Here is a 17,208-nt window from a genome sequence, read left to right as displayed (position 1 = left end):
TACCCAGCAATACAACAGTAAAACCATCCACACATTGCAGTGAATAACATTCATATAAAAGAGAAGATCAGCTTGGTCTACACATGTAATCAGAACAGATGTTTCTCTTTCTCCTTCTCCTCCTCCTCCTCCTCCATAATTTACATATTTGTGTATTACTTTTCCAGCTGCATGGAGTCCTGCGAGTGATCATGGAGCCCCTCCTTGGAGACATGCCCCTGATAGGAGCTCTGTCTATCTTCTTCCTTAAGAAACCGGTAAGTGCACGTCCGCTCCGATCATGGCCTCTACCTCCTAGGCTCCTAACTTTCCTAAGTGGCTTGTCAGGGGTGTTCTCTTGATACTGAAGCACACAACTGGTTTAATGAAAGCACAGCAATGGAGGCCAAGTTGGAGCTAAAGCTGAATGTTTCCATGGAATATGTCCCCCTGGATATGTTGTCTTGTATCGCAGGTCAGCCCCCCAGCTCCCAGAGCCAGGTCCTCATTCAGAGCTGAGTGGACTCGGGGTAATGGGGGACAGAAGATGTTACCCAAGTTCCCAGCGCTAGGTTACCATGTCCTCCAGTCACAGAGACATCAGGAGAGAGTGGAAAGCTTGACACATTCTTCCACCAGAAGCATTGTTTGCTTTTGTGGGACTACAGGCTTTATTATATGTATGTAATTTTTCAAGTGTGCTTTAGTATCTGTGAGGAACCACAGTACCAACACAATGAATGGAAAAAGTATCTAAAGATTTGATCAAGTTGTTCACCTTTGTGAAGTGTGTGGTTTTTGAAAGGCCATAGTGTAGACATGTCAGCATCTTTCAAGTTACACTATACTTACCTGGAGCATCAAATAATATAATAAACAATAGCAGCAGTAGTAATAGTATAATAATAATGATAAGGATATTGATGATAATAGTCATCGTAGTAGTAGTACTTTATTAGGCTCCTTTGACAACACTCAACGCTCAACACCCACTATTATAGTGAGCAAGATGCACACATCCTGGACAAAATCCGTCCCTAATTAGGCTTTTGTTCCGTGGGTCCCTCACAGCTGACTACCTGGTTCTTACAATGCAGTAATTTCATCATGAATAAAAACGCACCGTTCGATGATTGAATGCCACACATTGACTGATTATCCTGCCTTAAAGACTCTGAGGATGAACTCTGTGAATAAAGACTATCTTTGCTAAGGAAAAACAAAACCCTGCAATAAAATATACAATTAATTCTTTAGACCTGGGACTTGCCACCTAATATATTCTGGTGTGTATGTGTGTGTGTGTGTGTATATATATATATATATATATATATATATTTTTTTTTTTTTATTATTATTATTCTTTTTTTAATTCTTTGACAATTGTTTATAGACAAATTGTTTGGGTAGGTTGATCACAACCACAGGAATTAATGCTTTGAAAATACATCACAACACAACTTCTCCTGAAACTAAATTAAAATCCTCCAGGGAAGAGCAGCCTAAGTTTATGTCCATTTAAAGAATTGGAATTTCCACCCACAAAATGCATCAGACCTTGATCACTGAAATATGTTGACAGGAAGGGAGACTCCGAGCTAGCTTTGAAACAAGAAAGAGACCATACAAAATGGGACAGGCTATATACATTAGGTCAGTAGTTCCAACTGAGCTCTTGGTTTGAATTCTTAATTTAAGTAATAATTTGCTTACATTTGAATTTATATATTGTGTAACTGATAAAAAGTTGGTTCCGTATTCAGAAAATACATTCCTTATACAATTTTATACGTAACTTAAAACCCCTAATGTTTAATATAATTAAAAGGCTCTGATTTAGGTCATTATTAGTTCCATTAAGGGTTCAATTTAGTAGACCACTCCCATCAGGATAGACACAGATTGCCTGGACAGGACACCGGAGTTTAAAAGCTTTGGCATGCAACTGCTCTGACCCCCTGACCAATGACCCCAGCACCCTGTTACTAGCGATGATGGCATGAAACTCATCCGCTGTGTCCAGTTTTTATTTACTTTGTCACCGTGCCAACCTGCAGATTTGCCCTTAGCTCTCCTTTTATGGTCAGAACTCTGGTAACTTGGGTGTTCCTTCAGGCGAGGAATGACTCATATTGGCTTAGATTTCCTTTTCTGTTTTGTTGTTTTTTCTTCAGTGTTAAATAAGATGTAGGTTATATTAGCAAGGTTTAGATATTCAATGATAGTAGGCAAAGTTACAAGGAATTAGTTTGGTCCCTCTTAAATACAATATCTGGTGTTTCAATGGCAAACATCATTATTTTTTAGTTTTCCCTTACTGTAGTGCAGAAGGCAATGGCTTTTGAAAATCTGAAACGTCGTTCGTTTGTTATGTTTCATTAGAATTCAAATTTCCATTCTGAGCAGAGTATGCTCACACTGTGCATGAGGTTTTCCTGCTGAATTATGAATAGCGAGAGATGCATCTTTTACAATGTTTCCACCTAAGAGCATTGGCATGTCGTTAGCTTAAACCAGAGATCACGGATAAATACATGTTCTGGTTTGGATAAGACAGGATGCTCAGTGGCATGCCGAAACAATGATTTGGCGAAGGCAGCATGCTCTTTTGCCAATTTATGCGCTGCTATTCAGCAACTAATTATGGAAGGGTATGAGGAGGCAAAGGATATTATATTGAATAAAACCAATACTGCTGTTACTGCAAAACCCAGGGAAGAAGCAAATAAGTGAAATGCTTAATGTTATTGTTTTTTAATTGCATCAATGTCAATGACCCCAAAACGCGGTGGTGTTCAATATAATTTATCCCAGACTGATGCAGATATTACGTAGAGCTCTGTGCTGGCCAACAGTATACTGTATATATATATTAATCATTTAGACGTCTATATTATTTCAAGGCTGTGGTCTTGTTTACAGCCTATTTAAAAGTAATGGCCTATTTGAATTATAGTTCCTTAAAGATGTGGAAGGTGGAGAAGGAAACAGAATTGTTGGATAAGAAGCTGGATTGTTGGATAGAGTGTGAACTTGGATATTTAGTTGTCATGTCTACACTTGAATATCAAGGTTTCAAGCATACAGGGCCTGATATTCAAACTTCCTGCAATTTCTGAGCAAAATGTGTGCCACGCAAAAAATAAAATTATATTCAAAGGCATTAAAGGAACAGAACAGGAACAGGTGGAGGAATGAAGGCAGTGTGCAGGACAGAGGCGAGTGCCATGTTTCACGTTCTGTTATATGTACATATATATTTATATCTCATTAGAAATCACATCTGGCGTCAGTCCACACTGAGTCTGGACACATCCCGAATGCAGACCTCCTCGGTAATGTAGTAATGCACATCTCTGCCATTGTCCTGACAGGGCAAACAATGAGGCTCACGTGCGTAGTATTGCAGTACAAACAATACAATACAATACAATATTGTGGACATAGTAATAATAAATATTACCCAATACCCATACTTGTCTGTATGTATGGAGGTCATCACAGACTCAAACATAATCGTATTGTGTACATTAATACTGCTGTGTGTCCAGATCAGGTGTGTAGCATCTAGTGCTGTGCTGTGTACTCGCCATATCCTTTTTGATTTCTATATGTAAGCTTGTTTTTATATTTTGAAAATAGTGCTTACAGTGCACAAATGGGGTGATTTACTTATTTTACTTAAGGATTATTAAATTCAGTGCATATTTCGATGTCATATTATTATTATTATTATTATTATTATTATTATTAAATTATTGTTTTTGATTTCTTACATTTAGTTTGGCTGAATTCGATTAATGATCCACTCCAATATCAATTCGTTAATTTCCCTTTGCGTTATATTTTCTATGAGTTAACATTCCCTGAACCGTATTATTGAAACGCAATTCTAATCAAGAGAAGCTGTATAAAAGCCTTATTCATCGCCTTTTAATTGTTCGTTCTCGTTTAACTTCAGGAAATACATATAGATATATATATATATCTATATACACCGATCAGCCATAACATTATGACCACTGACAGGTGAAGTGAATAACACTGATAATCTCGTTATCATGGCACCTGTCAGTGGGTGGGATATATTAGGCAGCATGTGAACATTTTGTCCTCAAAATTGATGTGTTATAAGCAGGAAAAATGGGCAAGCGTAAGGATCTGAGCGACTTTGACAAGGGCCAAATTGTGATGGCTAGACGACTGGGTCAGAGCATCTCCAAAACTGCAGCTCTTGTGGGGTGTTCCTGGTCTGCAGTGCTCAGTACCTATCAAAAGTGGTCCAAGGAAGGAAAAGCGGTGAACCGGTGACAGGGTCATGGGCGACCAAGGCTCATTGATGCACGTGGGGTGCGAAGGCTGGCCCGTGTGGTCCGATCCAACAGACTGTAGCTCAAATTGCTGAAAAAGTGAATGCTGTTCTGATAGAAAGGTGTCAGAACACACAGTGCATCGCAGTTTGTTGCATATGGGGCTGCGTAGCCGCAGACCAGTCAGGGTGCCCATGCTGACCCCTGTCCACTGCCGAAAGCGCCTACAATGGGCACGTGAGCATCAGAACTGGACCACGGAGCAATGGAAGAAGGGGGCCTGGTCTGATGAATCACGAGTTCAAGGTGTTGACTTGGCCTCCAAATTCCCCAGATCTCAATCCAATCGAGCATCTGTGGGATGTGCTGGACAAACAAGTCCGATCCATGGAGGCTCCACCTCGCAACTTACAGGACTTAAAGGATCTGCTGCTAACATCTTGGTGCCAGATACCACAGCACACCTTCAGAGGTCTAGTGGAGTCCATGCCTCGACGGGTCAGGGCTGTTTTGGCAGCAAAAGGGGGACCTACACAGTATTAGGCAGGTGGTCATAATGTTATGGCTGATCGGTGTATATACATACACACAGAGTGTTGCTGTCCAGTCGGTGTCCCCTGTAATAATGCTGTGCACAGAGTTAAAGCCACCATTCTCAATGCTTTATTTTGTGCATCGCAAACCTGTTTCTTGCACAGCGCACACCTACAAATATAGCAGGAATCGTGCATAATTGCAGCCACTCCCCCCACTTTGCGCATTGCATACAATTAAAGGGTGAACGGCTCAGAATGGATTGCACCACGCAAAACAGGGTTTTGAATATGGCAAATAATGCACATTTTTGCCATGTGTGCTGCGCAAAACCCCTCTGCGCGGTGTGCAAACCCTACAAATATCTAGCCCATAGTGTTAAACTGGATCTGATTATGCATCTTTCTATTCACAGCCTAATCCCTGATGCATTTGGTGCAATAAACTTATTGTTGAACCCTATTCCCACAACAAAACTTATCGTCAAAAACTCATAAGGGACATAATTCAACTAAATGATGAGAATAAAGGGGTGAGGAGCTAAATAAATGTTGCGAGCTCACAGAGCCCTGCGATAAGTACCATCACATGCGCATCACATGCACATCACACAAATACGAACAGGAAAAAAGTAGCGTGTATATACACTACTATACAACTGAAACGCTGTAAATAATTAATACAAAACTTAAAATAAAGCTGTTTATATAGCACATGGGTTACACGTAGTCAGGAGCGTATAATAATAATAATAATTTTAGAAAAAAGCATATTTTCGCCTAATCGGTTATATCCTGATTATAAAACTATAAATAGTTAAATGTAATAATACTTTGAAAGTAAATGTTTTGGTAAACATTACATAAATAGATATATACAGACTATATGCAAAACAACCATGCACACAAAAACACAAATTGGGCAAATCATACAGTCATAATCGAAATGGAATAGTGTTTCAAGTGACAACAGGTTGTCAAATCAATCAATCAGTTCAATCAATTTTTATTTGTATAGCGCCCTTCACAGGGTAGCCACAGAGCACCCTACAGACTGGTAAACATAAAACAAACGTACAGCAAAATAAAATAATACATAAATACAATAAAATAAAATTTAGACCTGTAAACATTTTACATGATCTAGAATAAAGTGAGTGTACATTTAAGTAAATAAACCATTTAGGCAAGGAGGAGAGAAAAACAAAAAAATGGATGGCATGTAGGAGAAAATTAATCTCTGGGGGTCCACAGTTTAGGGCCTAGGCCTAATGGTTGTCTCCCCACCAGGCAGTATAGTTATTACAGCATCAAGGAGATCAGAAAGTTCTTAATCGGTGCTGCTGGCTGTGCTCTTCCCTCTGGATGAGGCCTCTCACTGGCCATCGGGGGTGGTGGGGTTGGACCATCAACAGACAAAGAAGCCAGAGTATTCACCTGCATGTATGATTTGGGCACAGCTAACTAATTTGTGCATTCTTTTCATGTTTTCTTCTGTACGTGTGTGGTGGGTTTCTATACTATACGACTATAAGTTTTATAAAGTAACAAGACTAAAGACATGCTTTGAAGAGGCCCCAAATTCCTCACCCGTACATGAGGTTACCAAAGAGCACATAATGGGACCAGCTTCTACCGGTTTGTACCAGATGCATCTCTCTGCAGACACACAAAACAAATTTAGTACAGAACGTACGTTCTAGTAAAACCACAAAGAAGATGAGGAAGTGGGCACACAACCCCCCTTTGCCTATCTAGACATGTGTGTGGAATAGATATAATTAAATGGCTACATATGTCTCCATATTTGGGCATAAAATAGAAAACATTGTGTTTAAGCTTAATCAGGAAGATAGTGTGGATATCATAAGATAAGGAGTTGTCTCCCCCTTATTGGTTCAAACTCACCCTGTCCAGGATATCACAGTATGTATATAACACCTTGTAAGCTCTATGATTTTAGGGAAGTTGAGACAAAGACCTGTGTGTCTGAGTGTTACTTTCCTCCAAACCGGTTGAATTAAAGACTCTGTTTGATTCAATCTACTCTACAGTCTGATTTCTGTTACAAGTAATTAAAAGGGTATTCTTCAGTTGGTGTCACGAACAGGATATTGTTTGAATAGTAGGTTAATTTACCACCTATATAGATTGAGAGACGTAGTTAGGGAAGCCCCGAGATTCCGTACATCGATTCCGACGCGATATCAAAACGAAACCAAAACATCATACAGGCTGTCCATGATATATGATGGATGTACCCGAGAGTGGTCCCCCCAGGAACCACAGAGACTGTACTAGAAAAGACGGGGACGGAAGAACTACAGAATATACGACCCGAGTACATACTCCCTTTTCGCCAGGAGAAAAGGAAATGATTTGTGCATCGTTACCTTAAATTAAAATTAAACCAAGGTAATACCAAATTTTGGGAAAAGCTGGATGAAAAGATGTTGATTAATCTTCTTCACCTTAGAGACGTCCACATCATAGTCAAAGCTAAATGTCCTCCCAACACATGGCTTCAACTGGAACACCCTAGGCATAAGTCTAGGGATTGGACTTGCGTGGAGACGAACGACATAAAGGAATGCGTTACATTGATGACAGCCTTTGCCAAAGACATCAAAAATGCCTTACGGCAAAGTAAAGGAAATTGGGGAATAATAGTAGGCATTAAACAAAATAAAGGCGAGTCAGTAGTAGATTATGCCAAAAGAAAATTCACAGCCTATCGAGAACACTGGAGACGATAGAGCCGACAGAGACCAAGCAGTGTTTCTGTCAATGTTGAAAAGTTCATGCCACTAGCTATGGGAATATCTGTTGAAAACACGTATCAGGAGTTGCTGCTGAGGTAGAAACTAAAGCAAACAAAACAGCAGAAACAAACAGAAGAATCCCCATAGCTGCAGTCACTGCGGCCACCCCGACTGGGCAGTGTTATAAATGTGGATTATCGGGTCATTAAAAGGGGATTCTTCACTTTATATACTTGTACAGATCACAGAATCGCGTACTGTACAGCTTGCACTTTTCTTCTGTAACAAATGTTTGTAGATCAATTTGGCTTTTTGCAATAGGTTATTTTCTAGTTATTGCCTGCACATTTCTTGAAAGTAAATAATAAAATCCAGCCACAAAACACATTTAATTGGATATTTCCTGACCTAAAATACATTGGTCACATACATTAATTATCTCTGCTCTCGGCAACGGGTATTAACTCTGCATCGGAACAACTTTGTATGGTCTGAAAATACTCTTTCCCTTATTTCTCTGGCAGAGCACCAAGGAGCTATCACGGTGAGTGCCATTGCCATTTGTAATTGAAACTACCACTTGTGTTTGCTCCCTGGCAGTCGCAGATTTCAGGCCAAAACTGTGATGTTGCAAGCTTGCGAATGTTTTATGAAACCTGATTTGAGAGGCTTGCGACGGCGATTCCTCACAAATCTCTTTTATGAAACCCAGCCCTGAAACTTAGCCAGCTAACCTACTTATCCACCTACGATGAACGGACCCCAGATCGATAAAATAAGCTTTTATTGCCATGTTGCCATACGTAACTAGATGTGGGTGTCCAGCGTACGAAGTAGAAGTCGAGAAACACACGGCGGCCATAACCACCACCATGGCAGATTGTCTTTTATTTGCAAGCTTAGTGATCAATAAAGACGCTCAATTGTATAAGGATGTGTCAAAATTATTAGTATGTGTAAATCCCAAAAATAATATAATGGCAGCTGATACTAATGCATAATGGTCCACTAGCACCTTATTATTAGATTCTACAGTTATATATGCCAGTAGATAGGCTGCATACAGAATTTCTGCAATATTAATAATAATACACAGGGAAAAGTTAGTCGCCTGAAAAAACTCACTCATGGTGGCACACCGCTGCGTTTAGAACTAATGTTTCAAATTTAAAGATTAGTGAAGCATGACAAGTTTCATGATCGATGAAGACTTGGGGAGAATCAACATTTAAGAATTGGAGACAGGGAAAAAGCAGAAATATCCTACATACTCCATTTCTGAGAACAGGTGTATAAGTCTGCATTTTCCCTTTATCATGTTGAAAAATGATTGCAGTCCCAGGAGAACACTGGTCAGGAAGTGTACTGCTGCAAACATGTTCTGTGAAGCGCAGTGTCAGGGAGGAGACAGAATAGTTGATATACATTTGCAAGATTCAAGTCACAGGATGTCCAGGAATGCATTGCTCACTCTAAAACTTTTAGAAACAATTCTTCTGTGCATTTGATTGCCCCTGCACACCTGATAATGTATTGACTGGAGGTTAAACTGCATCTGCATCTAGAGCAGTGCATGTATCCTCATTTTAAGATGTGACACTTGTGAAACTGGTAAGAAATTATTTTTTTCTATAGTCTGCAATATTGACACCCTTTTCTGTTAAATGCAGAGTGGGTTGGGTCTGTCCTGCTAACCCAAACAAGTAAAACTATCCACAATACTTTATTTTATTTGTAGTTAGTTTTCTGATTAACTCCGTCACACAGCTAAAGAGCAGTCGCTTTAGGGTGTGGTGGCCTTTCCACACACACAGTACAATTTGCTATTCATCACAGGACATTAGATGTGATCATAAACCAACACAGTGCTCTGGCAAGCTCTAACTGCTTCTGATTGCATGCAACTCTGATTGCCATGACCTCCTTGACCCCGAGGCCAATAGCAACACCATTCCTGTTCCCCAGCTGTAAGCCCCTATGCTAGATGACGGCACTTGCTCCTTTTCCATTAGCTCCTCCTCTTTGATTTCTCCTGAATGAGTGTCCAAAAGAAAGGTTAGACAAAATGGAAACTCCTGCTCTTTTATATACTTTCGACTCCCCACCCACATTTTCTACGTTCTTCCAGAATGCCATCCTTATGACTTGCTGTGGTTTTTCACTTTTAGGTGGCCTGGGTTCCATTTATTATGGTATTGAACTATATTTGGGAGAAATGCAGTCTTACGAGTCATGTCCTCAATTTTTTTTGCTGTGTGCTAGTGCTGTTAAAGTCATCATGGCATTCACAGCTGCCAATTAGATGGGTTACAAATGTTAAGCATGACTCACACCAGGAAAATGCGGGCAAGCTCTGTAAACTCAACTGTCATGGAAAGTTTTAGTAGACATTCCTAACAGGCATGTGTTTGTGATCGTGTGCCAAATTACCAAATGCAATGGAGAATAGTTCCAGAATAGTTTTTGCGTTTTGTTTGTTTGTTTATTATGTGGAAAAATTACAGTCTGTATGTTATGGAGAGATTTTGTACCACAGTACCACCAGCAGCATTGGTGGAGTGTGTGAGTGAGGAAGCATACATCATAATGCACCATGGCTCATCTTCATGAATATTCAGCATGTTAAATTTACCAATCCTTTTTTTTTTTTTTTTTTTTTTAAGTTGTAAAATGTGACGCTTTATTTGGAAAAACAGACGTTAACTTATCGAAACTGTAAAAGTTTTACAAATATGGCCCGATGTCAGGAAACTAAAACTGGAACACTATGGTCCAAGGTGCATCCTAGCAGACTCCCTTATCCAGGGCGAATTACAGTTGTCACTATTAATCCTTTTCAAAAGCATTACAAAATACAGTAAATACAATCAGTGCAAAATACAATAAGATAAGCATAAGTCCTAGTAGTTATGGGCTAAAATAAGTATTTGAAGTCTTTGAATTTCTAATTATATCAATATGTAAGTTCTAGCACTGGAAACACTTGTTGTTTTGCGTTCCAATAAATCACTTCAAAGTTTGAATGTGTGTGCGTGAGAGAGAGAGAGAGAGAGAGAGAGAGAGAGAGAGAGAGAGAGAGAGAGAGAGAGAGAGTGTGAGCACAGATTTTATTGTATGGGAAATTATTGGTTCACAATATGCATTTTAGCTGGTGTTTTGTTTGTGTTTTGTTTCCATATTATAGATCTATGTAGGATGTAAATGAAATAGATTAAAATTATCACCTTGTTTAGATATTTATCTTGTAGTAGGAAATGCAATCCCTGCATCTATTGCAACCAGGAAGTCTTTTAGTTTTATTTGTATTTTTTGAACATATACATCTGTGAGGAGGATATTTTGTTTTATTTCTCTGTCATTGCGTGTTTGATGAAATGCCAAAATAAAAAAATAAAAACTAGCCTGTCACAATGAGTATGAACTCACTGCACTGAATACAGTATTATTGAAGTAAATCATCCCATTTTTTAAAAGGAAACATATAACTTTAGATTTTAAACGTATTCCATGAGACTATAACCATGGTTTAAGTGCAGACTGTAAGCTTTAATTGATGGTCCTTGTAGGGCTGCAAGCAGTGCTACAGTCCTTATATATATATATATATATATATATATATATATATATATATATATATATATATATATATGATTAAAAAAAAAAGAAAATAGTGCTTGAAAAAGTATTTTTTGCCACTGTACCAATCCTGCCACACACACACACAGGGGTTGGTATAAGGGTCTGTTGACTAAATTTTTTTTTACAATACAGTGTGTGTAATAGAGAAACTTGAACTGTGGCTTAGAGATTTCTTCAAATAGAAGAAAAGAAGGACCCTCGATCATGTCACGGGATCATGTACCAGGTTTTTATTCTCCTTCCATTTCTAGAGTATTACAAGCCATGGAGGTGCTGGCATGGCTCCTGTTTGCTTGTCCAGTGGATGTAAGACTTAGCATCTATCTGATGATGAGTCAGTTGCACACCGCTGCGTTTAATTCAGTAGGCCAATAGCCTCAGTGATTGCCAGGTGAATTTGGAACAGCCATTGAGTTATAACTTTAGCCAAGTAGCGCTGAATTCTCTTGTGTAGTTGCGGTTACAGAAGAATGTCGGGAAACGCCATTGAGAGAGCCCCCCCCTGCCTCATTTAAAAAAAACATCTAGTAACCCTGCTTTCACCCCTCTTCCACAGTCTGTTTGAATCAGGCACTGCTTGAAACACCGGCGTGGTTGTGTCCACTATATTACTCTTGCTTACTGTGGTTTGTAATGGGAGCATCCTTGTTGCTCTTTTCCAGGTGACAGGCCTCTCTGTGTTGAGTGGAGCAGAGCAGGTGTGTTCTGTAAGCCACTGTGTTTTACTCAAAGTCTCCTAAGAAGCTTGTGAAATATCAGGAAGATAAATAAAACAATCCCATTACCCAGCTTTTCCAATGAAAATAGAGATTATCCTCCCCAGCCTTGAATGTCTACAGGCAGCTGTTCCTGCCCTCAGCAGCTGTATGTACAGACAGCTGTGATATTGTCAAAACCCACAAAAGATGATAGACCCCTCAACAGACAGACAGAGGGATTACATCATTACTGTGTGTGTATGTGAGCACTCTGGCAAGCTGGCACATAACATTGAGTGCATGAGAATGTCCCAATGTCGCTCTGTGGAATGTCCCAAATGACCCCCAGTTGTTGCGAGAGACTACAAAGCCACGTTGGTAGCAATCGAAGCAGTGGTGGAGTATGCCTGGGGCAGTGGCCAGAGGAGTGAAGAGTCAACAGAGCTTGAAGGTGAGGTTGTGTGAAAGCTTTGGTGTTGGACAGCCAGTAGCCGCTTGGTGTCGCCCCTCCCTGCAGCCATGGCACTCTGCCTTCCATCCCCACCCCCCCACCACCACCCTCAAAGGACTGGTCTTCTGGCAATAATGGCTCAGAAGTGTGCCGTTCATAACGCAGTTCAGCCTGACAGTGGGTTGCTCCTTCAAGAGCCTCCTCAATAGCTCTGACCTCTGACCCTCACCTGTCCCAGCGCCCGGGTGAAATGCTCATAAGATATCTCCACAGCCAAGTAACACACATCAGTCAGTATCCTTGTTGAAGGCCAGCAGGGGTGATACAGAATGCTTGTGCTTTATTGTCAATCATCAAGTGAAAAGAAAACACTGAACCATTTCACATGAAAAGGCAGCGGCTATCCTAAAGCACGTCAAGGGCTTCCTTGATATGTTGTCATCGCAATTGTACTTCTGGAAACATTGCTGCATTCAGTTTATCCTGCTGGCAATGTGGAAGCCAATATAATTATTGGTTCAGGGTGCTTTAAATCCATAAGTATTTTTTTCTGTTCTTTTAATCATCTCGCAAACAATCAGAAAAGAAGAAGCTAGGGGAACATCTGTTTCAGTGAAGTTAATTTAAACAGTTTTCTCAGTGTGGAATTTTAAAAGCTTTTCCATACGGGTCTTGTGTATGAGTTATTGCCCGTCTGACGTTTCTAGGCATAATCGTAGGCAATGTGTAGGGATGAAATCCTGAGCCATAATCCGCATTAGAGAATGGTACCCTATGATTTAATTTGAGCATTTTCCTCTGATTCATGATTATACAGTGGAGGGTGTCTTTTCTGAAGATAGTCTGCAATTATATAATGCGACAGCAGTTGCTGTTGTCATTTTGTTTTAGTTTTTTTAATTCATCATAGTTGTACAAAGGATCAAGGTTTCATTAGTTTCTTCTCATACAGAAAGTGGCTTATGCTTTTTCATTGTCTTTTCGTTCTTACTTTTTCTTTATTTTTTTATTTGTTTTTAGGCAAAATACAGTTAGATATTATCTTGCTCAAAGATATTAAAGTCTGAGCAATGTCGTGGTTTGTTATGAAGATCTTCATTACCATGAAGACTGAAAGTACCGCAGATAATCTTCCAATGGCATTATCCTGGCATTTTAATTCCTTTCCTATCGTAGTGAGACAGCTTTCTAAGGTAATAATAAGCAGTGTTTACCGGACATGCATTTTACTTTTGTGTTTTATAACATATCTACTACCAATGGCATCTCAAAATCCACCCATGAAATTAAGATGAAGGGTTTTCTTTAGAAATGTAACTCTTGGTTGATCACTGAAATAGTAAATGCTCCCTGTACTCTGTCTGAAATTATATCTACTGAGAATTTGTTGTTGATTGATTTAAAACAAATATTTTGCAATCCTCTTGACCTCCCACCTGAAACTTTGGGGAAATCCAATCAATGTAAATTACAGCTCTAAAGCTGGAATTAAATTTACTTGGACCCACAGACCAGACACAGAAAATTACACTCAGGGCCGTGCCTTTCCTTGTGCGTGTGGGAGGGAGGAGTGCGTTTGTCTGTCTGTGTGGTCTTCATTCTTATTAATATAAAAAACATAAACTGTCGTCAAGTACTGGCTTTTAATTTGCAGTTAATGGACAGATCAGCCTTTTATTTGAAATTGTCTGTGTTCGGTATGTGCCATTGTTTGTTGATCTCCCCATGTGTGAGCTGAGAGGAGTTTGTTCTGAATGTGTCTAGTAAAAGGTCAGTTGATGGAGAGCAAGTGAAGTGAAGTGACACTGAAGTGCTTCTGGGATTCAGAACGCTGATTTCCATCTGTTGCAACAGGGAGTGCAATCCAAAACAGAACCCTCAAGCTTCAGTCCGGTTTTTCTGATCGATCTCTCTGGGAATGCACAGGCAGCCACGGATGCCCTGAAATCGGAGAAGTGCTTTTGCGTCTTGGCTGTGGCACATAAATCTACAACGCCATTAAACGTGTGCCGTGAAAATCTGCCAAGGCGGTTAAATGGACTTAGTCATCGAAGGCCTTCCCTGCTATTAAAAGATTTTTCAAGCTGCTGCAAAAATAAAGAAAACAATAGGTGACAATTGGGTGATTTTCCCGTTTACATCTGGTGCAGTTTCTAAAGTATTATTTCATAGCAGGATACTGGTCTGATGGGAAGTAACCTTGGTTTCATTAGCTCTTGAGAGGTTTCCAAGATCCACTTACTTGAACCTTAAGAGATGTTTATTTTATAATGTTACTTATGTTTTGGGGATCTTGTCTGAAGCCTCCTGGAGAAATTTAAAAAAATGTACCCCTGCCCACATTACCAGGAGGGCAGGGAGCTCTGACAATGGGAGATGTCCTACTAACAAAAGAAAACAAAGGGAAGCTGCTAGTAGGAAAGTCCTGAAATGTTTGTACCTCAGTGCCAGGAGTATAAGAAACAAGATGTTAGACCAAGGAGTGGGGGTGTTATATCAGTTAAATTTTATAAATGTTTAAACCTTTTTAAAAATAGTTAGCCCCCCCACACACACACATGGCAGGGCATATTCTAATGTAGCTCGGAATTTATGGGGGAAACCCTGTAGTAGATGATAATAATTATAATAATGTCCAAAAAACTGAATAAATCAATTTTACCCATCAGTTTCTATGGTTATTTGATGGATTTTCTTTTTTTATGTATTTGAAGACAAACAAAATGGCTAAGAGAAAATTTAACTTTTATTAATTTATCGTTTAAACATTTAAACGGTACACTATTAACATCCCTACCTTGAAGCCACAGTGCCACAGCTCTCTACGGGTGTGTGTTGCTTCTACCAAAACGTGGATGGTCTTGTTTTGATCAGTAAACAGTCGGGTTCCAGAATATTTCATAATTGTCAATATTTTCTGAGATTGTGTATTCCTACTCAGAGCTAGTGTCCCCCCCACACCCCCATTTCAGGGGGGGCATAAAAAAAACAGAGAATGTTTCATATCGTTAGAAAGCTGAAAGTCTCAGCTTTGATGGGATACCAAACACTTGGCAAACAACACAACAGTGAAGGGTACACATGGGATTAAAGAGACACATACAGATTTGTTACCAGGGTACCAGAGGGGTTTGTCAGTTTAAGGGGTTAAATTTTGTTAAACAAAACGATTCCATGATTTATTTTTTATCTCCAATTGTTTATTTGTTCTATGCTTTAATTTCAAAGTACATTAAGACATTAAACTGCGTAAATTTCAATAAAAACTGGAAAAATTGAGGTGTTCTAAAACATTTGACCGGTAGTGTATGCAAGAAAATATGAAGTGTGTATCAAAAATGTTGTATTGCGCATACAAAAGGGATGGAGATTAAACAAAATACAAAGAATATATAGAACTGCAAAGAAATGTGAAGAAAGGGATCAGGAAAGCAAAGAGGGAAATAGAAAGAAACATAGCTCTTGGAGCTAAAACTAATGCAAAGAGCTTTTTTCGATACTACGACAGCAAGAGGTCAATAAAGGAGGAAGTGAAACGGAGAGGTCAATAAAGGGCAAAAATGGAAGTATCTTAGAAATCGAACAAGATTAGTAGACTGAAAATAGAGGAGCATCTTAATGAAAACCATATTCTTGGAGATAGTCAACATGGGTTTAGACGAGGCAGATCATGTCTTACTAATTTATTAGAGTCCTTTGAACATGCAAATGCAGCTGTAGATCATGTGAAAGCATATGATATGATATACTTAGATTTTCAAAAAGCTTTTGATAAGGTTCCACACCAAAGACTGATCCTCAAATTGGAAGCTGTAGGCATTCAGGGTAATGTAAGTAGATGGATTATGAACTGGTTGATGTATAGGAAACAGAGGGTGTCGATTAGAGGAGTTGCTTGTAACTGGAGTGAGGTTGTTAGTGGAGTTCCACAGGGATCAGTTCTAGGGCCTTTGCTTTTTCTAATCTATATTAATGATCTGGACTCTGGGATAGTTAGCAAACTTGTCAAATTTGCAGATGATACTAAAATAGGTGGCTCAGCAGATACAATCTCGGCAGCACAGGCTATTCAAAGGGACTTTGAATAATATTCAGTTGTGGGCCGACACCTGGCAGATGAAATTCAATGTGGACAAGTGCAAGGTATTACTTGCAGGTAACAAAAATGTCCACTATAATTACACTATGGGAGGAATAGAACTAGATGAAGTAACGCATGAGAAAGACCTAGGAGTCTACGTGGACTCCTCACTTTCTCCATCCAAACAATGTGGGGAAGCAATAAAAAAGGTAAACACAATGTTAGGGTATATTGTCAAAAGTGTAGAATTGAGAACAAGGGCAGTAATGTTCAGACTGTACAATGCACTAGTTAGACCTCATCTGGATACTGTGTACAGTTCTGGGCTCCACACTTCAAGAAAGATATCGCTGCTCTAGAGGCAGTTCAGAGGAGAGCAACCAGACTTATTCCAGGTCTGAAGGGAATGTCCTACTGAGAGACTGAGGGAACTGAACCTTTTCACCCTGGAACAGAGGAGACTACGTGGAGACTTGATTCAAGTCTTCAAAATCATGAAAGGCATCGACCACATCAAACCAGAGGAGCTTTTCCAGATCAGCAGGGATACACAGGGATGCAAATGGAAATTGGGCTTCAAGGCATTCAAGATGGAAAACAGGAGACACTTCTTCACACAGAGAGTTGTCACAATCTGGAACAAACTCCCCAGCAATGTGGTAGAAGCTGAAAATTTGGGAACATTTAAAAATAGACTGGATAGGATCCTTGGATCACTTATATCCAAATGAGCATGATGGGTCAAATGCCATCCT

At 39.5% G+C, this 17,208-nt stretch overlaps 1 protein-coding gene across 3 annotated transcripts in view; it reads left to right on the top strand.

Moving 5' to 3' along the window:
• LOC136771379 (extended synaptotagmin-2) overlaps nucleotides 1-17,208 on the top strand; it is a 107,521-nt gene that overhangs the window by 51,912 nt on the left and 38,401 nt on the right. For all 3 annotated transcript variants that reach the window (XM_066723658.1, XM_066723667.1, XM_066723676.1), the window contains exon 6: nucleotides 168-257. In XM_066723658.1, the coding sequence (XP_066579755.1) occupies nucleotides 168-257 (90 nt within the window). The remainder of the gene's footprint in view (nucleotides 1-167; nucleotides 258-17,208) is intronic.

This window comes from Amia ocellicauda, chromosome 2, assembly GCF_036373705.1.
Source record: "Amia ocellicauda isolate fAmiCal2 chromosome 2, fAmiCal2.hap1, whole genome shotgun sequence".
In the NCBI taxonomy this organism is placed as follows: Eukaryota; Metazoa; Chordata; class Actinopteri; order Amiiformes; family Amiidae; genus Amia; species Amia ocellicauda.
Note: the sequence above shows the minus strand (reverse complement) of the source record. Positions and strands in the feature narration are given on the sequence as shown.